General features: G+C 40.6%; 1 protein-coding gene across 4 annotated transcripts; it reads right to left on the bottom strand.

The window, feature by feature from the left end:
• Nucleotides 1-4: 4 nt before the first annotated feature.
• Nucleotides 5-25,486, bottom strand: sptlc1 (serine palmitoyltransferase, long chain base subunit 1). Of its 4 annotated transcripts, XM_076757788.1 has the most exons (15): nucleotides 25,404-25,486; nucleotides 22,097-22,204; nucleotides 21,909-22,003; nucleotides 16,003-16,096; nucleotides 15,837-15,909; nucleotides 13,481-13,613; nucleotides 13,167-13,296; nucleotides 12,871-12,960; nucleotides 10,185-10,292; nucleotides 9,579-9,674; nucleotides 4,467-4,563; nucleotides 4,190-4,244; nucleotides 3,041-3,158; nucleotides 2,554-2,627; nucleotides 5-1,156 (listed from the first exon to the last, which is right to left on the bottom strand). In XM_076757788.1, the coding sequence occupies exons 1-15, from the start codon at nucleotides 25,455-25,457 to the stop codon at nucleotides 1,063-1,065; spliced, it is 1,419 nt and encodes a 472-aa protein (XP_076613903.1). In that variant the 5' UTR covers nucleotides 25,458-25,486; the 3' UTR covers nucleotides 5-1,062. The 4 variants fall into 4 exon arrangements, with proteins under 4 accessions (XP_076613903.1, XP_076613906.1, XP_076613907.1 ...); XM_076757791.1 differs by lacking the exons at nucleotides 5-1,156; nucleotides 2,554-2,627 and adding an exon at nucleotides 3,568-3,631; XM_076757792.1 differs by lacking the exons at nucleotides 5-1,156; nucleotides 2,554-2,627 and adding an exon at nucleotides 3,574-3,631.
• Between the last annotated feature and the right edge of the window lie 1,487 nt (nucleotides 25,487-26,973).

Genomic DNA, 26,973 nt, shown 5'->3' with positions numbered 1-26,973 from the left:
AAAGTGTGTTAATGCATTTTTATTTAAATCGTTATTCAAATAACATACATGGGACACTACAATGCTATTGTGGAACTAAATTTTCATTTTCAAATTGACATTACTATTTAAATATAGTACCCTATGGGCTTCCACAGTCTTTAACAGCCTATTTAGTCATAATATTTCTGCTTCTACATCAACACTCAGCACATGTTGTGGAAATACAACAGTTCAAAAAATTCAGTTGGCTTTCTGGTTGGTGGGCTTGACTGCAAACGGTTGTGGAGCTAAAAAAAAAAAAAAAAAAAAAAAAGAAAAGAAAAAGAAAAAAGAAAAAAAAAGTATAAATCATCTTAACCCAAAACAGATACAAGATCATTCCCCACAAAAAAGAAAGAAAACACACACACACACACACACACACACACACACACACACAAACACACACAATTTAAATTTGATAAGTAAGTGATCAGAAATGCAATGACATCTAATAGAACAGAAGAAACACCATCTGATGAGCAAAGAACAAAAATCCAGCTGTAAACCTCAGTATTTGTCATAAAATAACCAGTGGCACTTATAATCACAACCCTTGTGTACAGTTAATATGCTCATAGACTACAGACATATTAAAAAACAAAGAGCACAAGGTCTTCTCTTTGTTCAATATACAAAAAGCAACAAGTGATTTGGTCTGTGGAAATGAAGTCTAGTTACACTCACTGCAGTTTTTGTTTATTAGTGACTGGGGACAATTATTGTTTACAGCAGGAAGCCACTGCTAACAGTCTTGCTGATGGCCCAAGATTCCATTCATGACAATACACAACAGGTAGTACATGAGGTATGATTCTGACACACAATAAATGAGAGCAACCCAAATAATTTTAACAAACAAACAAAACCAAGATTAGGAAATATAATGTGTGTTAATAAGTAAAGATCCTCATAGCATGTTCAGTGTACAGGGTTCACATCCTGTGGATAAAAGTGTTCCCATCCAGCTGATGTCTGATTCAGTCCATTACTAAAGCCAGTGATGTCTGCTTAGTTTCAGCATTGACAAACATTACATCATCATTTGAGGACTGCTGAAGCTGCCGCTTTGATACACGACACGGCCGTCTGGATGTCCTCCTCCGTCTGGTCAATGGTGACTACTACTCTGATACTGAGGACACACAGGTGGAGCAATCAGACACAAAAGAGCAGTGTTAAGGCTATTGTCATCTACAAAAATGACTCTCTTACAAATTTGGACACTTAATTCCATAGTAACAATCTCACTGATGTGTACATGTTTTGCATTAACACATGTTTTGTGTGTGTGTGTGTGTGTGTGTGTGTGTGTGTGTGTGTGTTCTCATGTTTTCCCTTCAGATTTAGATTCAGAAAAACTTTATTGATGCCCACAGGGAAATTGTTTTGTTACAGTGCAAGTTCCTCAACACACAGTTGGAATGAGGGATAAAATACTTAAAAAAGGTAAAAAGTAGAAAGGTATACAATAGCATAAAGTTAACAGCCATAATTATATTAGAAAAATGTGCAAATGTGTATGTGCCAAGGGTAATGCATATTTAATTCTATTACTGCAGAATTACCAGCATCTCTTCTCATACTGATACTTACATTCATTTACACCTCTCTATTCCCTCTGCCCTTTGGTCCTTTAACTTTTCCAGTAGATGTAAACATGCTGAACTGACACAATAATTTAATCTCAATTTGAAAATACATCTCTGTAAATTAATCAAAATCAATTGCGAATATAAAAGAAATACTGACTACCCCCTTGAAGAAATCTCTTCACTATTTTTCTTACTGTCATAAAATCAAGTGTTAAAAACAGTGTTAGTCCATCTCTCAATACTATCCAAATTCCCGACCCTGTCTGTGGCACTCAGTTCAAAGCCTGCTGGTTCCCACTGAAGACGTAAATCGTTAACAATGTCTCACAAATTTAAGCACAGTTTCATTTTTAAATAAGGTTCAGTAATTTCCTAAAACAGCTGATCATTGTAGTTTTCAACAAACATTACTCAAACAGGAGCATAAATAGTGCATTTGTTGGGGGCTATTTTCAGCGTGAGATTAAACCACATCTGGTACTGTAGTATTTCTGGTAATAAATAATAAAATAAACCTACATATATAAATAAAATAACCTACTGTGTGTGTTCATGGTAATGAAGGAACATGTCACTCAGTGCAACAGTGTGGCATGTGATGTGTTTTTAATAGTTTATGGACAACAATGGAGTTCTATGGAACAGAGAAATAAGATATATCTGACTTTGATACACACACTGCACTTTAGTTAATGTATATATAAAGGTTATGTTTCTCTTATTAACCACAACACAACTAAATCATTTCTGGCGCAGCAATTGTTTTTAGAAGTCACATAATAAGTTGAATGGAGATCATGTGTGTGATACAGGGCTGAGGGTTCAGGATTAGTGTTCTACAGTGGTAAAGTGAGACACATACGTAAGAAAGTACTGGAGGACACTCAACACAATAATACACTTTTTTTCAAGTACACAGTCAGGGAGAGCACCTTACCTGGGTGGGGGGAGGAAACGCTCTTCTTTTTCCAGGTAACGAGCGAGGGTCAGAGCCACGTGCCTTTCCAAACACTGACACATAAAAAAATGTAAACACGACCTTATTAGACATTACAATTTTTGTCACACTTTATAACTGTATATGTAACCATTTGATCAAAAACTGCAGTAAAGTTGAAAAAACAAACAAAAAACAAAGATGAAAAACTATAGAACAAATGATTTTCCCATTCTACTTGTAACCTTTATGGCATGAATACGTAACAAAGCTGAAAAGCCTTATAAAAATGATCAAAAGAGTTTAATCTTGATATTGTTAGGCTACACCTGGACTCATGAACAGTTTCAGAACTTTATGTTTTTTATTTTTTTTTTTCAGATGAGAGAGATTTCAGATGAGAAGAAAGAAAGAAAAGAAAGAAAGAAAGAAACTTTGAGTATAATGTTCTTGGGTTTGATGTAGTCAGTCGGAACAGAGGACTTACATAATCTACAATGGTGCGGAGCAGCTGCATGTCAGAGTCTCTGTAGGCCGAACTTCTCTCCAGCTGTAAGTGAAGAGCTGGGGCAAACGGTTCTCCAACTAACTTCAGTCCTGGAGTTCTGTCATACATGGATTATCAGGCTAAATAAAAATGATGCCATGATATAACACTGACAGCAAAAATATGAACTCCACCTATTCATTCTGTTAACTCCCTGTTTGCTGGCCTGGATATGGTGTAGACAGTTTTTCCTCTGCTACAGACGCAGCTGCCACCTGCTTTAATTTTCTCCTGCCAGCAATAACCTTCATTGGGAAGCTCTAACCCGTGTGGAGGTTCACTTACTGTGTATGCCTAGTCGAAATAACGATGTAGCAAAAAAGCTAGTGGAGAGTTACAATGAAGCCCTTTTCTTGCTCTGTAAGAATCTTTTATCTTATCTTTTATTCTTGAAGATATTAATACATGTGATTTATCTCGGCATTTACAACCCTCCAGCAATATGTGGACTGTCTCACTGGCTTTACCCGTACTCTTGATCTTTACTTCAGGAACATCCAAGATGTCCATAAGCTTGTATGCAGACGGCCCCTGGAGAGATTGGACCACAACGTTATCCACCTTTTTCCCCAGTCCTGGCACTGGCAAGATCTAATGTTTAAAGACTTCCAGTGTAGCCAGCGGATATCTGAATAAGAGATATCCTGGCCGAGACATTGTCTTCCATGCACTGGTCATTACTCACAGTCTAATTAGCACACTGACTTTCAAACTTGACAATAACTCAACATTTCGGCTCTGAGATTGCAATTCAGCCCATGCATTACGCCTCCTCTGTTCTTCACACAGACTGTTTACCTGTATGCAACTAAAGCCTGTGATTGGTCAATACTACTAAGACAACAAACAGCCTACAAATGGAAAGCAAAATGTTTCTGATACCAAACAAAACAAACAGATTCTGCATTCATACGCTGATGTCTGTTTATAGAGATTACCTTTACCTCCAGTACAAGGTACTAATGAAAAGAGTGAACCCCCTAAACCAGCAACAATCAAATTTAAACATTTAGTTGAATTCACACATAAATAGAGGTCTTTATGCACCCCACAGTGATAAACTGTAATCGCAGAGAAAACTGAATTTACCCCTGTAAAGCCTTGTAAACATGTTTGCACTTTTCCCTCAGAACAGTGAAAATATCTGCAAAACAGATGAAGACAGATAGGTGATTGGGAGCAGACCTGAAAAGAGAAATACTTCATACAAAGTTAATATTGTAATCAGTGTGACTTAAAAATGGAAAGGCTGCCCTCCAATAACAGCTTGTCTCAAATAAAGACTGCTTTTACATAGAAGGAAAATAAATGCCCCAAAGATGAAAAGGTGCATAGAGGAGAAAGAAGTTAAAGATAGAGTCTGTACCAGGATCCTCCTCCATGATGTTGAGGGCCTCTATGGCAGCAGCAGCTAGCATGGGAGGCAGGGAGGCAGAGAAACAGTAGCCCTGGCCCGACAGTCGCTACAAAACACAGACTTTTGTTACTGTTTACTTAATCACAGTGGATGTCATTAGGATTAATATTTTTACACTGATCAGAGTGAAAAAAACAATACCTTCACATTGTCAAAGTAGAAAATAAAACTTTTCTAATTACATGTGATTTCCCCTGCATAAGTCTTTATCAGCTTTATTTCATTTGCACAATTTCACAGGGAGTGTCAGTGAACATCTGTCTGAAAAGGTTTGAAGATATTCCCTTGTTGTTTTGGCTTTAGAGGTGGGGCTGTCTGCTAAAAAAAAAAATACTTCTTTAAAGGCTTGAGGCCACTCCTTGCATAAGACTAATTTACTGTGGTACCACATTAAAAGTAACAAACCAAAATTCTTGATATTATCCTGGGAAAATATGAGGAATGAAGTCAAAGTTATGTGCAATAAATTATAGATGTCCCTGGAGAAAAACAGTTGCTGAAGTAATTTAATAAAACAGCTGAGGAACAAACCATTACGACAAGTAGTAGCATAATTTATGTGTATTACGACAACTCAACATCAACATTTTAACTGTGAACATTGATTCACAATAGCGTGTGATGGAATTGTCAACTACTGACAACAAAATAAGAAACAAGCCATGCCATGAATCTGCAACCGCTACACATGTATTTTCTCAATCGTTCAATACTGCAATAAACTTTCTTACATTATGACTTGTCAAACACAGGTGACATCACACTAGCAGTTAACTAGACTACAAGCATGTCTTCAGGACATAAAGACCTGGATGACCTGCAATTTTCTGATGCTAAACTCGGACAAAACTGAAGTTATAGTACTAGGTCCTAAACATCGTACAAACTCACTTTCAGATGAAATGGCAGTTATAGATGGCATTGCGCTGGCTCCAGCACTAGTGATGGGCACGCCAGTTCTTTTAGATGTACTGAATCACTAGAATCAGTTCACCAGAAAGATTCATTCAAAAGATTCGTTCACTGAATCACCGAATCATTCAGTGCTTGGCAGGAGGAGCCTGCGACTCCTGAACTGATATACGGCTGAACGGTTTAAGTTTCAGCTCAGTTCACAGCTTCCAGGACCGGGAGACGAGAGTGTTGTGACTGTGTTGCTTTGACAAACACATTTGTAAATATAAAACTATATATAACTATATTATAAATCATGATGTTTTAAGTGTCCTATACTATGGTATGCTATTTAACTGGTCTACTCGGCAAATTGGGCTCAGTGAGTGATCCGTTCACCGAACGTATACCCCACAGTACATTCAGTGAAGGATCCACACTGAATATGCACCGTTCCCTCGCAAATTGTCGCAATGAGATGATCAGACAGTCACGCGTTTTCTCAAACTGCGGGTTTTATACACTATTTGTTACATGCTGTGTCCTACTGTACTGTTGTTGCGGTGGCAAATTTAGCAGAGTTTAAAAAAAAGTTAGTTTTCTCCGAGGTACACTTGAACACAACACACCCCTATCTCCCTCCGTCGCTCCTCATTACTGCCAGCGTTTGTTTATCTGGAAACTAAATCTGTTAAAACAACGGGGAACAACGGTCGCCATGAAAGTGTATCCCTCAGAGGCAAATGATTCAGGAGAGTGTAGTTCACTGAGTGATTCATATGGCAAGCCGTTCCTGCCAGAAATACGCCACATTCAGTCGCGTTTCAACTTCATTACGGCGTACAAAACGGCGTTCTTTTTGCGCATTACGGCGTAAAAAATGGCGTAAAATCTGAAAAAACTGCGTTTTTACGCCGTAATGAAGTTGAAACGTGACTGAATGTGGCGTATTTCTGGCAGGAACGGCTTGCCATAGATTCATGCATCGGCGCGCGCGGTCCCTCCCTCAAGTGATTCGTTCGTTTCTCAGTTCAGTTGAACTGTCAGCAGCGCCGGTGTTGTGTCCTCCAGTGATTCGTTCGTTTCTCAGTTCAGTTGAACTGTCAGCAGCGCGGCCTGCTGACAGTACACTTTCTCAGTTCACTTTCTCAGTTCAGTTGAACTGTCAGGTAATTCTGACTGCTGACAGTTCAACTGAACTGAGAAACGAACGAATCACTTGAGGAAGTGATCTGGTTCAGTACGTTCACTTAAAAGATTCGTTCTTTTGAACAAATCGTTCGCGAACCAGACAACACTATCCAGCACCACTGTAAAGAATCTGGGAGTTATCTTTGATCAGGACATGTCCTTTCACTCCCATGTAAAATAGGGGTGCACGATATTTATCGCACAGATAAAATATTGGCCGATTAGGGGAGAAATTACGTCATTTTTAATGGATCCGATAAAAAGGTCGATAAATTTATTAAATTAGGGAAACTGTTCGCAAGCCGAGGAGCCCCAAAATAGGCCATGACGTGCTGGTTGCGTCATCTATCGTGCCTTACTGACAGGACCCAAGCCTGGCCCACGACAAATCTTATTGCGAAGCGGTTTTGAAAGAATACGAAGCAGCCGCGGTAGCAGCTAGCGGTGCTAAGGCTAAAACTACGGATAAAACATTTTTGATGAGTACGAGCAAAACTCGTCAATATCCATACTCGTGCTGAAGGAGAATCCTCATTGGGTAACTGACTGTATTCACGCTCTGTGATTGGCCAGTCACACACAGCGCCCGCCCTTCAGTACTCCTCAGGTTTTCTTCAGCTCGCCTCTACGTCGGTTTGCATGATATTTAAAGTTACTCGGTGAACTTGTTTCGTAACGTACGCGGTGCATTTGACAAGACAGAGCCGAAAACCGCTCGTGTCGCGTCGGTCACTGCCTCCACTCCGGTCGTGTTTTTTTTTTTTTTTTTTTTTTTAATACCGTCTGCTTGCTCTTAGTTTGGCTGGTGATATAAAGTCAGTTGGAAAACTTTGCTCATACTGAACGCTATGCTTTTGAGAAGAATACAGTGAACAAGGCTGACATATTATTTCCCTGTTAGCCATCGCTGGATGTTTGCATGAATCACCAAGTTCACACAGATAAACAGTCTGACAGACCACTTCAGCAGCACACCAGACTTGACTCATTTCATCAGCTGATCTCAGTCTTCAGAGAGCTGATTGGTCAGACTTCGTGCTCTGGATTGGTTGGAGGTAAAACCTGTAGCCACACGGCCCTTTGTGGAATAGTTTGGACATGCCTGATTTAGATGGTTGAACAGATACAGATGCAGATACAGATAGTGGTGTACTCGCTCATCCCTAGCTAAAACAACAACACAGAGTGTGGATGCCCCCATTCAACAGGCGTTTGAGAACAATTTTCGAGGGATGCACTTTTTTGTTTTGTGTAATGATTTGATATGTTAGTGCACTTGATTTATTCATTTCATATGGAAAATGTTTGGCCCATGAGTGTCTTTGCTGCTGTTATTGTTATTTACAGCAAATGACCACAAATATTTGCGTGATATGATCACTGCATTCTAGATTTGTTATTCTCCTGGACGCACAAACTGCAGATTATATGAAGATTATATTAAATATAAAAATATGAACTTATCGGTTATTGGTATCAGTATCGGCCATGAAACGCAGGAAATTCTCGGTCATCGATATCGGTTGAAATTTTTCATATCGTGCATCACTAATGTAAAACAAATTTCAAGGACTGCCTTTTTTCACCTATGTAACATTACAAAAATCAGGCATATTTTGTCTCAAAATGATGCAGAAAAACTAGTCCATGCATTCGTAACTTCCAGGCCGGATTATTGCAATTCCTTACTATCAGGCTGACCGAATTCGTTGCTGAATAATCTCCAGTTGCTCCAGAACGCTGCAGCATGTGTTCTGACAAAAATGAGGAAGAGAGATCATATTTCTCCGATGTTAGCTGCTCTGTACTGGCTCCCTGTAAAATTTAGAATAGAATTTAAAATTCTCCTCCTTACAAAGCCATAAATGGCCAGGCACCTTCTTATCTTTAAGAGCTCATAGTACCTTATTACCTCACTCGAACACTGCGGTTCCTAAAGTCTCCAAAAGCAGAACAGGAGCCAGAGCATTTAGCTATCAAGCTCCTCTCCTGTGGAATCATCTTCCAGTCTTTGTCCGGGAGGCAGACACTGTCTCTACATTTAAGAGTAGGCTTGAAACTTTCCTTTTTGATAAAGCTTATAGTTAGGGCTGGCTCGAGCTAGCTCTGGACCAGCCCCTAGTTATGCTGCTATAGCATTAGACTGTCAGGGGACCTCCAAAGATACATCGAGCTCCTCTGTCCTTCTCTCCCTCTCAATCTGCACATTTTCATGTCCTACCATGACGTGTTACTAAGCTTAGCTTCTTCCCCAGAGACTCTGTGCTTTGTCGTCTCGCAGGTTTCCCATTTATAGTGGCTGAACCTGGATTGTGGATTACAGCTATGTCTCCTGCCATGGCCCTGCCTGACATCCACTGCAACTGCTACTACTGTTATTATATCCAGTCATTGTTACTGTGATTGCATTTCTGTCTGTCTGTCTCTCTCTGTCTGTCTGTCTCACTCTCTCTCTCTCTTGCTCTCCCTCTCTCATCCAACCGGTCGAGACAGATGGCCACCCACCCAGAGCCTGGCTCTGCCTGAGGTTTCTGCCTGTTAAAAGGAAGTTTTTCCTTGCTACTGTTGCCAAGTGCTTGCTCATGAGGGAATTTTTGGGTCTCTGTAGATACAAGAGGCCTGTACCAGCTCTATATGGAAAGTGTCCTGAGACAACTTTGGTTGTGATTTGGCACTATACAAATAAAACTGAATTGAATCATGACTTAGTGGCTCATCTAAATGAGAAGGAACCAGCACTAATGTTATTAGGTACACTTGCGCTTGGCCTACTCTGAAAAGTCAAAATGTCTGGTGATAATGCAGTGGGTTTGTACCATTTGTGGATAGAAACTCTCAGACTGTACCAAAGCTTTATGTGGAGCAGTGATACAGTCAGCTTGATTACCAATTTAATCAAAACTTTCTTCATCCCTAATGAGCAGACACCTTTACAGTCATTTATTCATGTGTCAATAAAATTCTCATTGTATTTACCTGGTGGTCAATGACAAACGAGCGTCCGCAGCAGAAACCTCCAATGGAGGCCACAGCATTCTCCATGTTAGCACTTATTAGGTCGATGTCATCGATCTGCATGGTGCAGAAAAGGTGCCATGTTATTATTACACACACGAGACACACAAACACAATGGACACAAATGTGCCCAAAATGTTTTCAGATTTGACAGCCTGACCAAGTGTACTTTGAATCCTAATTGCACATCATGTCTTTTACGGTTTATTGAAAAATTTCATGAAAATGAATTTATTAGTAACAATCTTACAATAAATCATTACTGGAAACAATTAATTTAACTAGGATTGCAGGCATAGGTGTAAGTGTAGGCATGAGGCTAAGAGACTAGCATCAATAAAAAAGAAAGTTAAACATAAAAAAAACATAAAAAGATAATGACATTGGGTTAAAAAAAAAAATGTTTCATTATTAGGTTTTTGAGTGCAGATATTGGTCTACTGATACAACTACAGCAGAGCTCCAAACAAATAAGTCAGTGTTACTCAGAACATTTTTAATCAGCTGCTTGACCTTTCACTATGCCAAGACACAGTAATACTTTATTTAAAGTTGAGTGTGCTCACATTGACCCCAAAGTGTTCTGTGACTCCTCTGCCATGTTCTCCTAGTACACCGAAAGACATGCTCTCCTCCAGAAAGATCCGCACCTTGTACTTGTACTTCAGCTTCACCTGGAGGTTACACAAACACAACAAATGACCAATAGAGTAGAGACATCTAGAATTATGACAGCCCAAGAGTAATCATGCTATATTAGACACAGTACATATTCTGTGTTTGTGAGTAACTTAACAGCAGTTCAGTCATCAACACTGTGGTGGTGTGTGCTGCACATCATTTGTCTTGAACTCTCACTATAGAGAGGCTCCTGGCTGATTGTTAACATGTGAAGCTGTTTTTGCAGTTATGATGAACTGTAATGGACACCTGAATGTCTGGAGTAACAGCGGCAAATACATAATTACTTAATGTGGCAAGGGGGATATCTAAGTCTAAAATAACTCCAAAAAGGACAGAGGCATATTTACCATTTCAAACTTTGGCTTTACAAAGTGTAAACTGTTTGTAAGATAGAACAACATAGCTCAAAGTTGTCAACGTTAATTAAACAACAGCAGTTTCTTGCATTTAGACTACCATTTACAGTGGTGGAAAAAAGTTTTTGGACACCCCATGCACTCTTAGGTCTTCAAGTGCAATTTCTTTTAGTACAGTCACAGCCAAAATACTAAACAAATCCTAAAAAAGCAATTAAAACTAAAAATTGATTGGTTCCATAAAAATACAAAAGAAAGTTTGAGTATTGGGTCTTTTTGGTACCAGTGATCCACTAATGGAGGTCGTGCTTTTTATAAAAAGACACAGTTTTTGTTGCCGTGCTTCATGTCTATATAAAGCCAGCACATTTGAAAGTTCTTCAGAGACAAAAATGGCTAAAACAAGGAACCTAACGCAGGAAACACGCTTTCTCAGCCAGGAAGGGTATAGCTGCCGCCAGATAGCCAGGAAGTGCAGATGCAGTCCTTCAGCATTTGGATACACTCTGCAGAAATACAGACAAACCAACAGCTTGGAAGACAAACCAAGGTCTGGGCGTCCAAGGGCTTCAGCAAAAAATGACCGCATACTGATCTGCATGTGCAGGGAAAACCGCTGAATGACATCACAGGAGCTTCAGCAGCGGTCAAACCAAACTGGTGTCCAGTGTTCCACCCGCACTGTACGTGGCCGACTTTTAGATCATGGCTTAAGGTCCTACGAGGCTGTCAAGAAGCCCCTGATCAATGAGAGACAGAGGTTAGCCCAGTGTTCTTGGGTCCAAGCACACAAGAAGAGGACAGTCACTGGAAGAAGTGACTGGAAGAAGATTCTGTGGTCAGATGAGTCCAGTTTCCAGCTTTATCTTCCTCCTGCTAATGTGAGGATACGCAGAAGGCCAAGCGAAGCATTATCTCCAGCATGTACAGTACCTACTGTCAAGCATGGTGGAGGCAGTATTATGGTGTGGGGATGCATGAGTGCTGCTGGTGTTGTTCATCTCACTGTCTGTGATGGCACACAACTCTGCCAAGTATTGTGCCATTCTCGAAACCCACATGTTCCCTTCTGCACGTGCACTGTTCCGTCGAGGTCAAAACTGGATGTTTCAACGAGATATGCCCCTTGCCACACATCCAGGGCCAGTAGAACATGGCTGCAGGAGCACAGTATCCAGGTCTTAGAGTGGCCAGCTCAGTCCCCGGACATGAGCCCCACTGAAAATCTGTGGTGGATTATCAAAAGGTCTGTTTCCAAGCGTAAACCAAAGAATTTAGAAGAATTAAAAGCAGTAATTCAAGAAGAATGGGACAAGATTACCCCTCAACAGTGTGAAAGACTCATGGGGAACATGCCAGCCAGGATTAGAGCTCTACTGCGTGCTAATGGCAAGACTACTAAATATTAATTTGATGATGTGATGGTTTATTTATTTTTTCTTCAGTTTTGAACACATTCTCTGTTATTTGTTGACTTTGATACCGACAATGTTGAGAACTGATATATTGAAACTGTCAAGAATTTAGTTTTGTTAGTTTTTCTTGTAAACAATAAACAAAAAAAAATATCATTTGTATTTGTTTGTGTCTGTCTAATGCAGCCACACCTTTTGAAACACAAAAAAGATTTTTCCACAAATATTTCATGATAATATTTGAGAGTAAATATTATGTAAAATTTTAAGGGTGTCTGAAAACTTTTTTTCACCACTGTATGTCTGCTTCTGGCAAAGGCTACATGACAGTTTGAAGGTGTTACATAACAAATAATCATTGACAGCACAACATTCTCTATTGTCATTTTGAAGTAAGTCATGTTCAGGTCAGCAAAACCATGACATTTTACAAAAAGAAAGAAAAAAAAAGCAGTTACAGCTCTCAATAATGGAAACTGTTGTCTCAGAAATGACTGTTGAGTTTAATGCTGACAATGCTCAATGGAAACAACAAATAATGAATACTGTCTTTTACCGGAGTAAAACCATTTGTGGTTGAAACACTGACATGTCCATGATTTGAAACTGAGATGGAATTATGCAGGTATTTTTTAGTCCTATGTGCCGATTGTTACCCGGCACCTGAAAGACGTGGATGTGAATGACAATCAGGCTCCTTGACAGCAAATACAACTGGCCAGTTTATGAATCAAGGAGAGCGGGTTTTTTGTGGAGAATAATTAGCTAGCTTTGAGGTCCATTATTTTTCTATTTACCAGTTCAGGGAGAGGACAGATGTCTGCAGTGTTGATGTACAACCCCTCCACTACAATGAACTTCCGAGTCACTCGAGCTTTGCGAGGATTCTGCAACAGAAACAAAGTGTGTTAGTATACAAAACTTTGACAAGAGAGAAAGTAACACATACAACATTCATTATAACAACTAAGTGAAAAGACCATTATACAAATACAATTAGCAGTTCAAACACTGTGGGTTACATTTACAAGCACGAAATTACAGAGCACTCCCCCAGTTTTTCTTTTCTCATACTAAACGATCCTATACGAACCCTCTGGTCCTCCAGCTCCTGCTCTTTGAGCAATCTCTCCAGATCTACCATATCATTGTGTTTGAAATATTTGATGAAGCTGCGAGATGCTTGAAGACCCTTCTGAATGGAGAAGCAGGCTGCTTCATCCCTGAACACACAACCAAGGACACAACAGAAAATTAAAAACACAAAACTAGGGAATACATGGTCGATGTGTTTTTCTGTGCTGAACTGAGCCTGATTGACAGTGATTTTATAACGTGTTTTTTAATTATTATCGTTGAATCCTGGTTTAATATTGCTCAAGGCACTTTAGCAGAGACAGTACTTACACAAAGATGATGTCCCCTCTCTTGGAGTAGGCAGGGATTGCACTAGCAATGGTTGCAAAGCCATACGAATAGATGATGGCTTCTTCTGTTTTCATGAATTTTGCCAGACGACTCTCCAGCTCCAAGTGCACATCTGAGCAAGGGAAACAAAAAAGCAGCTGAAACTAATTAGTTTCACCAGACTTCACCGTTAATTTGTATGGACAATGACAGAACATATTCACACTTGAAGGGAATATACTGGCTTCTTGCAATGCAAAACTTAACCTGATTCAAGGAGTATATAAGGAAAACCTTTGTAATGGTGGGTGTAAAGACAGCCATTTTAAAAATGTTTATTATCCCAACAACTGTAGCTTAACAACCACTGTGCCCTAAAGGTCTCCTGTGGAATTTTTACCACTAACAGTGCTATGGAGCTGTATTTTCATAAGCCAGTCTCTGTTTTGTTTCTATGTCATGTACATGCACATTGGTGACACAGGTCTCAACCATTCAAAACTAGAATTACAATTTTGTGATTGTATACCTCCACGAAGCAGCCAAGTTGCAGTTCACATCCATGTCTGTCTATAAAGAGTATTAGGTATACTTGATCGTGAAATGGAGGTTGTCACTATATTGACATGTATGATGCTATTGAATAATTTCCAATGAGAAACATGTTTCAGATTGTAGTGGACTACAACGGTTCAAATACAGATGTTGTTGCCAAGAAGCCACAAATTGAAAACCATGGATGCTTCAGACAACCCAGCAGTACCTATACAATCACCACAGTTTTAAAGGTGGGCACCCAAGATTAGTGCCACCAATTCAGTATCCAGCCAGATGAGAGAAATGGTCGCAATCTCCGATTCTGTTCTTGAGTTATTGTGTTGAACAATGGCCAGTAAAGTGTTTGTTGACTTGTGACATTTGGATGTAATCACTTCACATCATTCATCACTTAATTTTATCCTATGAGACATTTGTGTTAGCATATTGATTCTTGAGTTAAAGCAAAAAATGTAATTCATGTGGTCACAGTGACCTTTGACCACCCAAATCTAATCAGTTCACTCTTGAGTTAGACATTTGTGTGAAATTTTGTTTATTAGTATGAATTCTCTAGTGACTCCCAAAAACATTTTCACAGTCACTGTGACCTTTGACTACAATGTTCTAAATAATTTCATCCTTGAGTCCAAATGGATGTTTAAGCCAGATGTGATGAAATTCCCAGAGATATTACATTCATGAGAATGCGCCAGCCTTGAGGTCACAATGACGTTAACCATTGACCACCAAAATCTAATCAGATCATCCTTGAGTCCAAATGAAAATCTGTGCAAAATTTGAAGAAATTCCGTCATGTCATTCCTGCAATATTGCATTCAAATGAATAGGACATAGGTCACTGTGACCTTGACCTTTGACCACCAAAATCTCATTGGTTCATCTTTGAGTCGAAGTGAACATTTCTGCCAAATTTGAAGAAATTCCCTCCATGCGTTCCTGAGATATCGCATACATACAAGTAGATCCGAACATAATGTCCCTGGCCATGCCTTTCACCAGCACAGCAGCATATAAATGTGGCTTTGCAAGAGAAATCATTGGGGGTACCTTTAAGACACGTTTCCTTGAAAGACGGCTCCAACAAAACTAACCCTAGTGAACTCCTTCTTCTGTGCATCTCCTTGGAGTTTGCATAAATAAGCATCCAACTGTTTCTACAAGGTTTGATGATTGTTTGTGTGTAGCGGGTTTATTTAATTTAATTTATTTGAAGTCCAAAATAAAGATGTAGTGAATGATACATTAAAAGACTGTGAAAAAAACTGATGAATACTGTAGCTGGTCCCCCTTAAACAGAAACCTTAGTTTTTCAGGTCAAAACATGACTTTATTGGTGGTAATATAACTCTGAACCTGTACCTTTCAGCCTTGTCAAACGGCTCTTAACAAATATTTGCAACAGCAGCTCTGTTTCTTAACTTTATGAACTGATTCAACATTTCATGGCAACGTTGTGTTAAAAATGTGTATTATATCTGATTTTGTTGAGGAGCAGTAAAACTTGCAGTGCACCACAGATGGCTCTATGTAGGGAAGAAAAACTGTGAGACAAGACTTAAACAGCATGAAACAGGTCTATTACTGTCGGCATAGGTGGCTGCCACCAGCTGGTCCCATCTTACCTCTACCTAGGTTGCATCCCAGATTTTGGAATCAGATTATCCAAATTTGAGCAAACCTTTAGAAGCAAATGGTTAAGGGCTACTGCGTATTACTACAGTCTATTGAATTATCTGGATATCAGACCATGGCATGTTAACATAAGATGAATAGCAGTGAAGATTTTTTCACTCACCAAATGTTCCATAGAAGCCTCTTGGACCACATGTGCCAACACCATATTTCTTCAATGATGCCAAAGCTTTTTGCTGTAATGAGAATTTATTCAGAGTTGCACTCATACACTGATCACTGTCAAAATGAAGACATTTTTAGCAATAGCTTGAATAATAAATACTGACCTTAATCCGTTCATGGTCAAGGAGACCCAGGAAGTTGAATGATGCAAAGTTAATGCACTCTTTGCCGTTGATTATGATTTTATGGCTAGGAGGTCTGTAAAAGAAAACAAGCGTATTTAACACACACTGCAACAGTGTATAGAGTTGAGATTGTATAATGACCATACCAGCATTGTGCATTTTTGGTCGTTTTCCACCACAATTGTGCAATTTTCTTTTTTTTTTTTCCTAATTTCCAGGCAGCCGCTGGTTCTCAACTAAGTCCACTGAGGTTTTAACATCCACTAACTGGCACATAAAACATGCTAGAAGCAACATTCTTTTATTGTTGCCAATGTTACATTTTCTGTTCTGTTCGAAACAAATCTGCACAGACAACTGAGTTACAAAGTACTGTAAAAAACACAAAAAACTAAACATTTAAGTTTACTCTTGACCTTGGAAAACTAAACTACTATTATCGCCTCATGGTTGTATGCTTCCACCAACCAGTCAAGTTGCAATTTACACAGATGCCAGTCCAGACTCATACTATATATCAGGCAGCACCAAATAGCGGACCTCGTCCGGACCTGGGCTGAGTGATGGTTCTGTCCAGACCCGTGACCAATTTGTGATAAATTCACGAGAATAGATCATTTTCATAGAGCATTTTTTCTGATGGTCACGGCTATAGACAGCAGGCACTGCTACTCCAGTTAATACGACAATAGCTTCACTCAGTTGAGCCAATCAAATCGTTTTTTTACCCTGCATGGCCAGCGCACCAGAGCAGAGAAGGACAGATAGCGGTGACAGCATGGCTTGCCCCAAAAGAAGGACAGTTGATGCAGACTCATCACGGAACATTTACAGCCCAGTAATGTGCAAACAAATGTTTACCAAAGTTATCGTGGATTTTGAGGCAAAGAACTTTTAGTGATGGGACAGTTGTGAAGGAGTGCTTAAATGCTGTTGCTGAGACATTATTTGAGGGAAAACGAAAAGACGTGTGAAAAAAATCAAATAAATCCCGATGTCAGCTTCAACAGCAACCAGAAAATCAGAAATATCAGCAGATAAGAATCGGGGGGAGACATTCCCCTTTATTTGTCACACACATGCACATGCACGCACTGCACACGAAGTGAAATTTGTCTTCCGCATTTCACCCATCCTGGTCGTCCCTCCTCCGCGGCAGACCAGGAGCGGTGGGCAGCCAAACCAGGTGGTGATCTTCTTGCATGTTTTTAGTGGGGGTATATTTTTACGGAGGATACCCAGGTGAACACGGTGAGAACATGCAAACTCCACACAGAAAGGCCCTCTTTCTTGCAGCAGGCACCGAAGGCATGGTGGAGGACACACCCCCGGTGCCCGCAGCGAGAATCGAACCCGGGACCAGTGTTGCCACTGTTCCACCGTGCCACCAGATGACAAATGGTAAGAGCCACTTTTTATTTATTGTTTTCTGAAGATGCTGACTTTTTTTTTTTTCCTTACTTGAAAAGTAGGCCTTCAATTCTTTAGGGTTGGGACCTCTTTAATTTAAGAGAAAAAGAGCTATTCACCTCTGTTTGCACTTTTTTTATTTATTTTATTTCTGCTTTCTTTAATCTGAAATAAAGGCCTTAAATTTATTTGCCTGGGAGTACTCTTATTTATGGTAAAAGAGCTAGCTAGTCAGCTCCATTGAAAACTGACAAAAAATATTATTGAAACCATATGAAAATGTGGACATAGGGGAAGGCTATAAGACACAAGCTGGACTTCAGTTCGGACCTTTTACTTGGAGGAAATTTTAATAACTGGACCTCAGTGACTTTTAATTGAATACCCCTGCTATATATGCAGTGAAGACTTTCCCCTGAAGCTCAATATCAGCAAAACCAATTAGCTTGTGGTGGACTACAATGCTTGAATTATGGATGTTGCTACAAAGAAGATAAAAATTGTAAAATGCGAATGCTTCATTGATATATTCAACCCAGCAGCACAGAAGATCTATACAATCACCACAGTTTCAATGTGGGCACCCAAGATCAGTGTCACAGTGACCTTGACCTTTGACCACCAACATCTAATTAGTTTATCCTTGAGTCCAAGTGGAGGTTTGTACCTGATGGAATGAAATTCCTTCTCTGAGATGTTGCATTCATAAGAATGAAACAGACAGGCATTTGTTCGTTCTTATAGACATATGGACAACCCAAAAACATAATGCCTCCAGCAACAGCTATCAGCTGCACAGTTTGGAGGCTGTTGTCTTTGGTGATGTTGAGCTGTATTTTGTAATACTGACAGGTGTTTCTATTATTTTGTTCACCCCATTTATATTTATGACAATGTGTCAAGGGGTGTGGGGACTACCAGTAAATTAGATCAGTTAAGACAATTTTACAAATTGATCATATCTATTTTAGAGTTTTTTTTCTTCAACATTTAAATTTATTTATTTAGTGACACTTGATATCGTTCTCAAATTGCCAATATAAATTCAGTTTTGAACCATTCAGATAAGATTAAGATCAAGATGGCGCTGTGGACGGCTGCCTCGGTGTGTTGGTGCGCGTTGTTTTGTTTTGTTTTGTGTTTTAAACCTGTTTTTTGTGACGGTACCCGGACCTCTTTCACCAGAGAAGAGCTCATGAACATCAGGGGAGCAACACCAGAGGATTTATTTCCTAAATTTCTGCTCTCAACAGTGGAAATTTTGGATATACTGGTCAAAGGTGCGCTCACCCTTGCTCACGCAGTGAAACGCCGGAGGAAAGGAAAACGGGCCGGCGCGCTCGTGCGCCTTCGCCAGCGCGGACTACACACAGCGTTACCGGGAATATTTCTCTCTAATGTGCGTTCTCTGCCCAACAAACGGGAGGAATTGCAACTGCTGTTGAGTAAAAACAGGGACTTTTCTTCATCTGCGGTTTTGTGCTTCATCGAGACGTGGCTCTGTGGATTAATACTGGACTCTGCACTGCAGCTGGCTGGCTTCCAACTCCACCGCGCGGACAGAGACATGGAACTTTCCGGCAAAACTAAAGGTGGAGGAATCTGTTTCTACATCAACAGTGGTTGGTGCAACGACATGACAGTGATCCAGCAGCACTGTTCTCCTGACCTGGAATCTTTCACCATTAACTGTAAGCCTTTTTATTCACCCCGTGAGTTCGCTTCATTCATTCTGGTTGCTGTTTACATCCCGCCGCAGGCCAACGTGCAGGACACACAGCGTATGCTCGCTGACCAGATACTGCGTGTGGAGCGGACCAACCCGGACTCCTTAGTTATTGTCCTTGGCGACTTCAACAAAGGTAACCTCACGCACGAACTCCCTAAATACAGACAGTTTATCAAATTCCCGACCAGAGAGGAGAACATTCTGGATCACTGTTACACCACAGTCAGGGATGCTTATCACGCCATCCCCCGTGCTGCACTGGGCCACTCTGACCACGTCATGGTCCACCTGATTCCTGCGTACAGGCAGAAACTAAAGCTCTGCAAACCTGTAGTGAGGACATCAAGGAGGTGGACCAGCGAGGCTGTGGAGGATCTCCAGGCATGTTTGGACTCTACTGACTGGGATGTGTTCAGGACTGCTACCAACAGTCTGGATGAGTACACGGAGGCTGTGACGTCCTACATCAGCTTCTGTGAGGACTGCTGTGTTCCATCATGCACCAGGGTGAGTTACAACAATGACAAACCCTGGTTCACAGCCCAACTCAGGCAGCTAAGGTTGGCAAAGAAAGAGGCCTTCAGGAGTGGGGACAAAGGCAGATACAAAGAGTCGAAGTACAAGTTTAGCAAGGCGGTGAAAGAGGCTAAACGGCTGTACTCTGAGAAGCCCCAACACCAGTTCTCAGCTAATGACTCTGCGTCTGTCTGGAAAGGGCTCAGGCAGATCACAAACTACAAGCCTAAAGCCCCCCACTCCATCAACGATCGACGCCTAGCCAACGACCTGAACCAGTTCTACTGCCGCTTTGAAAGACAAAGGAACAGTCCAGCAACCATCCCCCACGACACCTCCGAACAGCTCCAGCTCCAGTCACCTCCACCAATGCCCACCTTAAAGGCCCCCCCCTCCCCACCCACCTCAGTGACGACTCTTTACATCCATGAAAGGGACGTCAACAGACTCTTCAGGAGACAGAACCCCTGGAAAGCAGCTGGACCGGATTCTGTCTCCCCATCTGCCTTGAAGCACTGTGCTGATCAGCTGTCTCCAGTGTTCACAGACATTTTTAACACCTCATTGGAGACATGTCATGTGCCAGCCTGCTTCAAGTCTTCAACCATCATCCCTGTTCCCAAGAAGCCAAGGACTACAGGACTTAATGACTTCAGACCCGTCGCCCTGACCTCTGTGGTCATGAAGTCCTTTGAGCGCCTTGTGCTCTCACACCTCAGAGACATCACCGACCCTCTCCTGGACCCCCTGCAGTTTGCCTACAGAGCCAACAGGTCTGTAGACAATGCAGTCAACTTGGCCCTCCACTTCATCCTCCAGCACCTGGACTCCGCAGGAACCTACGCTAGAATCCTGTTTGTGGATTTCAGCTCTGCCTTCAACACCATCATCCCAACTCTGCTCCAGGAGAAGCTCTCCCAGCTGAGCGTGCCTGACTCCACTTGCAGGTGGATTGCAGACTTCCTGTCTGACAGGAAACAGTGCGTGAAGCTGGGGAAACACGTCTCCGACATAAAGTCCATCAGCACCGGATCCCCCCAGGGCTGTGTTCTTTCTCCTCTGCTCTTCTCCCTGTACACAAACAGCTGCACCTCCAGTCACCAGTCTGTTAAACTCCTGAAGTTTGCGGACGACACCACCCTCATCGGACTCATCTCTGATGGCGACGAGTCCACCTACAGGTGGGAGGTTGACCATCTGGTGACCTGGTGCAACCAGAACAACCTGGAGCTCAATGCTCTAAAGACAGTGGAGATGGTTGTGGACAACAGGAAGAACTCAGCCTCACCTGTCCCCATCACCCTCTGTGACTCCACTATTGACACTGTGGAGTCTTTCCGCTTTCTGGGAACTATCATCTCCCATGACCTCAAGTGGGAACCGAACATCAGCTCCCTCATCAAGAAAGCACAGCAGAGGATGTACTACATTGAGTCCATCCTCACCTCCTCCATCACCATCTGGTACGCTGCTGCCACCGCCAAGGACAAGGGCAGACTGCAGCGTGTCATTCGGTCTGCAGAGAACGTGATTGGCTGCAATCTCCCATCTCTTCAGGACCTGTACGCCTCCAGGACCCTGAGGCGTGCAGAAAAGATTGTGGCTGATCCCTCTCACCCCGGACACAAACTCTTTGAGTCACTCCCCTCTGGCAGGAGGCTGCGGTCCATCAGGACCACAACCTCACGCCACAAGAACAGTTTTTTCCCGTCTGCTGTCAGCCTTATCAACAAGGCCCAGAACCCCCACGACACTCTTCACATTCCACCTCGGACTCATTTTGTCACATTGATATAAATACAACTCAATGCGTTACATTAACGCTCAACTTGGACTTCTTTCTGAAAAAACAGACTGTGTTTCCGGAAAATAACAAACAACAAAAAACGGACTTGTGTATATATATTTAAATTGTTATATTTTGTGCTCTTATTTTAGTAGATGGGTCATACACCAATTTCACCACAACAAATTCCTCGTATGTGTAAAATCGTACTTGGCAATAAAGCTTTTTCTGATTCTGATTCTGATTCTGATTCTGATTCTATTGCATTACAGGGTAATCTCATATTGAATTTTATTATGTTGCATCCTAGGTAGGATGATGGAGAACACTTCTGTGAATTGTCTGTGGGCATACTTTGATGTAGTCTTGGCTCTTATGGAGATTTAGCTTCACCCAGTATTTAAAAGGAATAAGTAAAGCAGAGAGGTATCCTTTGTGTTTTACCCTGTAACAACATCATAGTTGATGGAGGGATGATCTTTGGAAACAGGGGGAACAAGAGCCTCTGGCTGCCACTCCTCAATCAGGTCCTCCTTTTCCTGTAACATGGAACCACAAGACAGCTGTTTGGTGACACATAAACACAAACATTCTTCTCATTATTTTTTTTTCCACTGCTGTGCTGAGTTTACCTTCTCTGTCAGTTTATAGGTTTCATGAAGTTTGTAGGTCTTAGAGAACAGAAGTCTGATGATCCACAGTATAAGGATCCCCTCCAGAATCAGGTGATAAGCAGGAGCCTGAGAAATACAAGGACATGATGATTATTTTGCTGTCAGATTGCTGAATGAGTGAGAATCTCCCCATGGAATTGTGGTAATCTATGGGCAACATTGTTCTATATAAACCAAACCAACATGTCTTGACATCAGTAAAATTTACTTTTATTTTTTACCCCCAGTTGTCTTTTAGGGCCATGTGATCTTTTTGCAGGGACGGTTTATAATATCATGACGTAGAAAGTAACCACTGGACTTCAATATTAAATTTCAAGTTGACCACAACTAATACTGTCGTCGTTTCTTTGCAGTCTTCTCACGCACAATGCACCAGATTAAGAGAGTTGACCAGTCGAGAGACTTCGCTTGGACTTGACATCATGGGAACAGAATCAAAGGCGCAGTTCCAGAATCTTAACTCAGAGATAACTTTTCTGCATCCAGCAAAATAAAAAGAATGCACAGTGCATTCACATTCTGCAGTAATTCCATCATCTGGTCTCATTCTACAAATTCATTTGTTAAATTTGTTCAGTTACTTCTTGGCTGAGCGACAGTACAAGGGACAATGATGGAACAAAGTCCAGGACAAAGAGTCTAATACAGTCATGGCCAAAAATATTGGCACCCCTGCACTTCTGTCAGATCATGCACCACTTCTCCCAGAAAAATTTTCAAAATACAAATGCTTTGGTGTTCACGTTTCTTTTGTTTGCATTGGAACAACACAAAAAAGCAGATTAAAAAAAAGCCAAATCTGAAATCATTCTTCACAGAACTCCAAAAATGGACTGGACAAAATTATTGGCACCCTCAACTTAATATTTGGTAGCACACCCTTTGGAAAAAAATAACTGAAATCAATCACTTCCTGTAACCATCAATGAGTTTCTTACACCTCTCTACTGGAATGTTGGACCACTCTTCTTTTGCCACCTGCTCCAGGTCTCTCAGATTTGAAGGGTGCCTTTTCCCAAATGCTGTTTTGAGATCTCTCCACAGGTGTTCTATGGGATTTAGATCTGGACTCATTGCTGGCCACTTCAGAACTCTCCAGCATTTTGTCTCAAGCCATTTCTGGGTGCTTTTTGAAGTATACTTTGGGTCATTGTCCTGCTGGAAGACTCATGACCTCTGGCGGAGACCCAGCTTTCTGAGAATGGGCCCTACATTGTGCCCCAAAATTCTTTAGTAGTCTTCAGATTTCATGATGCCATGCACACAGTCAAGGCATCCGGTGCCAGAAGCAACAAAGCAACCCCAGAACATCTGTGAACCTCCACCATGTTTGACCGTAGGGACCATGTTCTTTTCTTTGAAGGCCTCATTTTGTTTTCTGTAAACAGTACAATGATGTGCTTTACCAAAAAGCTCTACTTTGGTCTCATCTGTTCACAGGACATTCTCCCAGAAGGATTTTGGCTTCCTCAGGTAAGTTTTGGCAAACTCCAGTCTGGCTTTTTTATGTCTCTGTGTTAGCAGTGGGGTTCTCCTGGGTCTCCTACCATTGCGTCCCTTTTCATTCAGATGGCGACGGATAGTGTAAGCGGACACTGTTGTACCCTGTGTCTGCAGGTCAGCTTGAATGTGTTTGGAAGTGGATTGCGGTTCTTTATCCACCATTCGAAGAACCCTTTATTGCAATCTTTCATCAATTTTTCTCTTCTGTCCACATCTAGGGAGGTCAGCTACAGTGCCATGGGCTGTAAACTTCTTGATGATGTTGCGCACAGTGGACATAGGAACATTTAGATCTCTGGAGATGGACTTGTAGCCTTGAGATTGTCCATGCTTTTCCACAATTGTGGTTCTCAAATCCCCTGACAATTCTTTGTTCTTCTTACTTTTCTCCATGCTCAGTGTGGTACACACAGACATACATGTGATTTCTATATTGCCAGCACCTGTTACTTGCCACAGGTGAGTTTAATTTCAAATTAAAGGAGCATCACATGCTTGAAATACAATGATTTCTTACAATTTTGAAGAGGTGCCAACAATTTTGTCCAGTCCATTTTTGGAGTTCTGTGTAGAATGATATCAGATTTGTTTTTTTTTCTCTGCTTTTGTGTGTTGTTCCAATGCAAACAAAAGAAATAAACATGCGAATACCAAAGCATTTATAATTTTAACAATTTTCTGGGAGAAGTGGTGCATAATCTGACAGAAGTGCAGGGGTGCCAATGTTTTTGGCCATGACTGTATGTATTGTATGAACATAATCAAATATTGCCACTAAATCAAACAAATGCTGCCCAATACATAACTCACATGTTATTGAGTGGAGTTCTGGTTACTTAATACGCATTTTCAGAGAGAACATAAGAAACACATTTCACGTTTGAAAATTGCTTGCCTTTATGATAACTGAAGCAGACAAGTGGCAAACTTTCTGCAACAGCTCTATACATGAGAAATTCTGGTCTGGTCTCAGGCTACAGAACTGGTAACATACAACATGACGTTTACGTAAAATATCAGCTGCACAATTTTTTAACAACTAATACATCTTTAAATGTATATCGGTACAGTTCTGTAGTGCATGTTTTGAACTCGTCAATCTTCACGCCCTCTATATAGTCAATCAGAATTACAAGACATCAATGAATAATAATATTACCTTTACTATCAATCTTGGCTTCAACGCTGCAATTCGTGAATCGGTTTCGATACTATTCTCTACTTTTGAGTAGAGCTACAGACAAAGCTAATATGGCTAGCCGTCTTAACATTTAATAGCTAGACTGGATATACATTGCAGATATCGGTATTTCAATCCCCCCTAGTCAAAAACAACATTTCAGATATCCACAATAACATTCTTCCAATCCACACTTAAGATATCCATAACGTCGCTCTTCCTAGGCCAAATGACGTCACTTTGCATTCATGTGCATTGGACTTTCAATTTCTGATGGGATGCCATAAGCTAAGGGTTTTCAAGGAACTGCTAACTTCCTTGGGACTTTGCTTCTTCATTTTGACTGTTTTTTGCGTGAACAGTTTACGTTCGACAGGCGCTTTTCTTCGAATCTGTCAAACAACCTTTCACAAGGTAGGGATACTTCCCGACAGAGAAGTTTTCAATTAACAGCCCAGCACAAAATTAAAAAAACAAAACAAAAAAAAAACCCAATGTGGAGCTAAACACATAAGGAATCTACTGGGAAACATCAGAAAATGTTTCTACCTGACAAAGTTGTAAAGAAGGGATTCTTACCTCATAAAATGCTTGCACCATTTCCACCAACACCCATTGCTGTCCGGACGCCATGTTTATTTCCTTTCTCCAACGTCATCAGTAATGCCGCATTAAAGTTCCTCGAGAAAAATAGTACATCTGAAAGTCCGTCCATAAAATACAATCCACCTGAAGACTCCATCGTGTAAATACCACTACACTCTTGATCCCGCTGTTTGAAACATGCAAATTAATGTAGATGTTAATGAATAAAAATGTTACAAAAAAAAAGCAACGCCAAAGAGAATGGAGGGGGCGGTGAATAAGAGAAAGTAGTTCCAAACACATTCGCGCTGTCAAACTGTTTGAGGGATTTCAAGCAGGACATACTATATTTGCTCTCAAATCGTAGAATAACAGTGGTGTAAAGTAACTAATCAAGTGATGTACTTAAATACAATTTTGAGGTACTTTATCAGAGTTTTTCCACTTTCACCTACTTTTTATTTGTTCTCCATTACACTTGAGAGGCAAAACGTTTTTACTTACTTTTACTTTTTCCTCCACTACATTTATAACTTAAGTGATTTTGCAGATTCACATCAATGATACAAAATGTACTCAACAAATAAATTATGTAATTCTGTGGATAAGATGATCAACGGGGTGAAATTTACAAGCTACCCTGTTGTATATATGCTAAAAAAAAAATAGCTCTACCTTTGTCAGCTGCAACATTAAAACGATTTATGTATTAATACATCAATCAATATAATTCAGTAGTATACATTATTCTGATATGGACCATTCTGTATGAAGGCCAGTTTCACTTTTTGTTTGCCAAGTATATTTTGATGCTAATGCTTTTGTAGTTTTACACAAGTAACACTTTGAACACAGGACTTGTAGATGTAAGAGAATATTACTATCTGCTTGTTGTCATGTCCTACCAAGACATGTTACTAACTTAGCTTCTTCCCTGGAGTCTTTGTGTTTTGTCGTCTGATAGGTTCCCATGGACAGTGGCTTAGCCTGGAGTTATAGCTACATCTCCTGCCATGGCCCTGCCTGACATCAACTGCAAGTGCTATTACTATTAGTCATACTTCCATTATTATTACATCCATAGTGCTGTAATATGTACATATACTATCTGTTCCCAATGCATACATATATCACACACACACACAAATATATTATATATGTATATGCTATGCTATATATACTACATAGTTAAGAGTCTATTAGTAGAACTGTTACTGTTATATACACATATAACTGTTTGGTCAGTCTAATCAAAGTTGGGCTACAGTTCCAACTCCACTGTAGAATTGCCCCATTTACTGAGAGATATTCTAATTTCAGGTGTATACATTCCTTTACAAATAAGGGACTGAAGGATAAGAGAAAAATCTTAACTTTTTATGGAACACTTTGATGTTCAAAGGGTCATTGAAGCAGTAGTGTACATGTGCGTCTTTCAGAGAATCACCAGAATGAGATCTTTCTCTCATTTGTGTGAAATTTTCACAACTCTACAAGTCATGTTTTCGAGGAAATCAAATGAAAATTTTCACCAGGAGCCATAAACACGACTTCAGTTTTGTGG

The sequence above is a fragment of the Chaetodon auriga genome, chromosome 19 (genome assembly GCF_051107435.1).
Source record: "Chaetodon auriga isolate fChaAug3 chromosome 19, fChaAug3.hap1, whole genome shotgun sequence".
Lineage (NCBI taxonomy): Eukaryota > Metazoa > Chordata > Actinopteri > Chaetodontiformes > Chaetodontidae > Chaetodon > Chaetodon auriga.
The sequence above is the reverse complement of the archived record's forward strand: the minus strand, read 5'-3'. Positions and strand labels throughout refer to the sequence as shown.